The sequence below is a fragment of the Fulmarus glacialis genome, unplaced genomic scaffold, assembly GCF_000690835.1.
Source record: "Fulmarus glacialis isolate BGI_N327 unplaced genomic scaffold, ASM69083v1 scaffold27823, whole genome shotgun sequence".
In the NCBI taxonomy this organism is placed as follows: domain Eukaryota; kingdom Metazoa; phylum Chordata; class Aves; order Procellariiformes; family Procellariidae; genus Fulmarus; species Fulmarus glacialis.
In genome coordinates this window covers 263-3,654 of record NW_009204029.1, presented here as the reverse complement: position 1 = coordinate 3,654, position 3,392 = coordinate 263, and the positions used below count along the sequence as shown (strand labels likewise).

Sequence of the window (3,392 nt, the reverse complement as noted above, 5' to 3'; positions counted from 1 at the left end):
CCGCAGCTTGAGCCCTCCGCAGAGGAGACACTGACATGAGATCCCCCTCCCTTAAGCTGATTAGGGCAGTGAGGACACGTTCGAGCAGATGCCACCAGGGTCATGAGAATGACCAGACCCTGGAGGGACGCAGAGGGGGCAGCACAGAGCCCCCAGATCCAGGGGCTGCTCTGATCTGGGGGGTGCAGAGAGAAGGGCTGGGGGCTGACCACCCCCTCCATGGGCTGGGTAATTGCATGGCACCCCGCTACGCAGCCGGTCTGATCCCTGCAGTAAGCCTGGCCCCCAGCCCTGGCACCCTGGACCTCCGATGGGGGTGGGATGGGGCGCACACAGCCCCAAGGTGGGCACAGGCAGAGGGCAGCCCCTGAGCCACGCCAGCCACCACGGTCACCAGTGGGTCTGTGGGAATGTTTCTGAAGCCAGGCAAACAATGCTTCCTGGCTCACCACTGCATCAATGTCACACGTAAGCCTGGCTCCATGGCTTGGGACCTCCCCACTCCTGGCACAGTGCAGCCCAGCAGGGACACCCACTGCGGGATCAGCCTGTGCTGGGCCCAGTGCGTTGCCCCGAGCTAGTTGCACAGGGCCCTGGGGGTCATGAGACGTCTGGCTCCTGGTATTCCAGGTTCCCCTGGATGATGGCAGGGTGGCAGACGTCCCACCAGGCCAACTGCATCTCCTCTTTGCCTCCAGCTGCCACATCCCCTTGCCAGCCTGGGAACAGGGTATGTGACTTACCTGGAGGGATGTCTCAAGAAGCCCAGAGGTTTCCAGCTCTGCCCTATCTCTTGCGGGCTATAAGAGCCAGAGGTGATGCCTGGAGAAAAGGTGATGCAGCAGGGTGGCCACATCCTCTCCAGCCCTGCAGGTGCTCTGGCTCGGATGGGAGGGGATTTGCTGGGTGGTTTCCCCTCTTGCCAGCCCCCTGCAGACGCGAGAGGACACAGGTCACAGCACCTCTCTGTTTTATTGAAGACCAGTCCCTCCCCCAGCCAGCACAGAGCCCAGCACGCCCAGCTCTTCTGCATCCACTGGGCCAAAGTCCTGCTCCGGAGGATGGGGGCACCTCCTTGGACCGAGTGTGAGAGACCCAGGGCTGCCCCTCCGTGCCTGGGGCTCCCAGCCCTGCTGTCACCCCTTCTCTTGCTCCACCTCCCACCCTGCCTTGTCCCTGGGGATGTCCCCACCCGTGGAGGGTGTCCCACCAAGCCCTGCATGCGAGGGGCTAAAGCCACAGTAAAGCTGGAGCATTAAACTTGGAAGTGACCAGCAGGACACGGGCTCGTGTGCAGGGTGTCGGGGACTGTCCCGCTCTGTGGCGTGATCCTTGGGCACTGGGGAGAGGGTAGAGTTGCAGGGGCCAGGCTCTGCTGCCTCCGGGCTCTGGCCTTGCCCTGAGGCTGGCAGTGCCCCCACACCTGCCCTGGCAGGAGTTAACCCATGAAGAGCATCTGCTCTCCAGACCAAGTCTTCTCCTGAGGTCTGGGGGCAGCCACCATCGGCAGGAGGTGTAGGAGGGATGGAGGAAAGGAAGGCTTTGGAGACAAAGGTGGGGGACCAAGGAGCGGCAAGGAGGGTCACTTTCCCTGCCCCTGTCCAGTGGGACCCTCACCCATGGACACAGCTGCCCTGGAGCCCCAGGTCCTGACTCCTCTCTGCAGGGAGAGGGGAGGGCAGGCACAGGGTGGGGGCAGAACTAGGGACATTCATGGGGTGGGCAGCATGTTGCAAAGGAAAGGGGGGGCATGGTCTCTGCCAGGAGGAGAGCCCATGGTTTTTCGTTCCATTCACACCCTGCTTTAGGTATCCACGTCCATTCCCATGATCATGGATCCCTCCTCACCCTAAATTTAGGTGGCTTCTCTCCTCCAGCAACCCACATCAGGGAACCAACCCAGCTACCCTGCCAGCACCCCTTGCCCCCCACACCACTCTCCAAATCTAAAAGGGGGCAACTGAGAGCAAGGCACGATCCCACCCCCCATCCCTCCCTGCCGAGCTCCCCAGCTCCACAGCCCCATGTTGCCGGGGACGGAGAGGTCCGCCTGGCGCGGCCGAGCCTCTAATGGTAATGGTTGTTCATGTTGTTGAGGTGGGAGGCTGCCATGGCGCTGAATGGGGCAGAGGGCTGGAGCCCGTGCCCGGGGTAGAGGGACGGGCTGGAGCCAGGCCAGTAGGAGAAGCCGGCCGGCGTCACCCCCGAGGTCATGAGGTTGAGTTTGGAGATGCCTGAGAAGGGCAGCGGGGCCAGATTGCCCTGAAATTTGTAGAGGGTGTGATCGGGGGTCACACCTGCGCCAGCCCATGGAAGTCGAACTTGTAGGCGTAGCGCTTGCCGTGGACCTTGGTCATGATGTTCTTGTCGTAGTAGTAGCGCAGTGCCCGGCTCAGCTTGTCGTAATTCATGTTGGGTTTGCTCTTCCGCTCGCCCCAGCGCCGCGCCACCTCGTCGGGGTCGATCAGCTTGAACTCCCCGTTCGTGCCTTCCCAGCCTGCGCCAGCCCATGGAAGTCGAACTTGTAGGCGTAGCGCTTGCCGTGGACCTTGGTCATGATGTTCTTGTCGTAGTAGTAGCGCAGTGCCCGGCTCAGCTTGTCGTAATTCATGTTGGGTTTGCTCTTCCGCTCGCCCCAGCGCCGCGCCACCTCGTCGGGGTCGATCAGCTTGAACTCCCCGTTCGTGCCTTCCCAGGCGATGCAGTTCAGGTTGGCCCGGTCCGAGAGCAGCTCCAGCAGGAACTGCCACAGCTGGATCTGCCCGCTGCCTGCAAGGCCGGGCCCCGGAGAGGTTAAAGCTCCCTCTCAGGGCACGAGGAGAGGGGCAGGATATGCCCGGTCTCCTCGACACCCCACTATGTTGCCCCCTCTCGGACCCAGGTTTCTGGTGCACCTCATTGCATCTTCTCTGCTCTAGAGACATAGAAGATGGTAATGAGTTCGTGTCTCCTTTGCAGCATCCCTACCCCATCCTGCCCCCCAAGCAAGAGGAGAAGAGGACGCCCCTGCACGTTGGGACAGGGGTAGGAGTGCTTAGAGGTCAGCGCAGGCTGCAGTGGGTCTGGATCTGGGCTCTCTACCTCCCTCCTGCCCTCATTCACACCCCACTGAAGATGAATACCTGCTCCTTTGCTTTGGTGTGAGGATCTGGTCTGGTTCTTTGATCTGCAGCCCCAAGAAGGAGGTATCTTGGCAGTACCCAGACCTATCCTGGAACCAATATTCCCCACTGCCATCTCTGCTTGAAACTGGGCTGGTGTCACAGCACTGCCCCTGCCCATCTCTAGGGGCACTGTGCCCTACAAGGATGTCTCCATGGTGAGCTGAAGTCGGGGTGCAACACTGCTCTGACCTGCACGCCTGGCAGGTGCAGGCAGATAAAGGGGAAGGA

General features: G+C 61.5%; 1 protein-coding gene across 1 annotated transcript; it reads right to left on the bottom strand.

Moving 5' to 3' along the window:
- Positions 1-2,067: 2,067 nt before the first annotated feature.
- On the bottom strand, positions 2,068-2,769 carry FEV (FEV (ETS oncogene family); the record flags this gene model as incomplete). The annotated part of the gene is made up of 2 exons (XM_009574843.1): positions 2,068-2,297; positions 2,476-2,769. Coding segments are annotated over 2 exons (524 nt in total), but the record flags the coding sequence as incomplete, so codon positions are not given.
- Between the last annotated feature and the right edge of the window lie 623 nt (positions 2,770-3,392).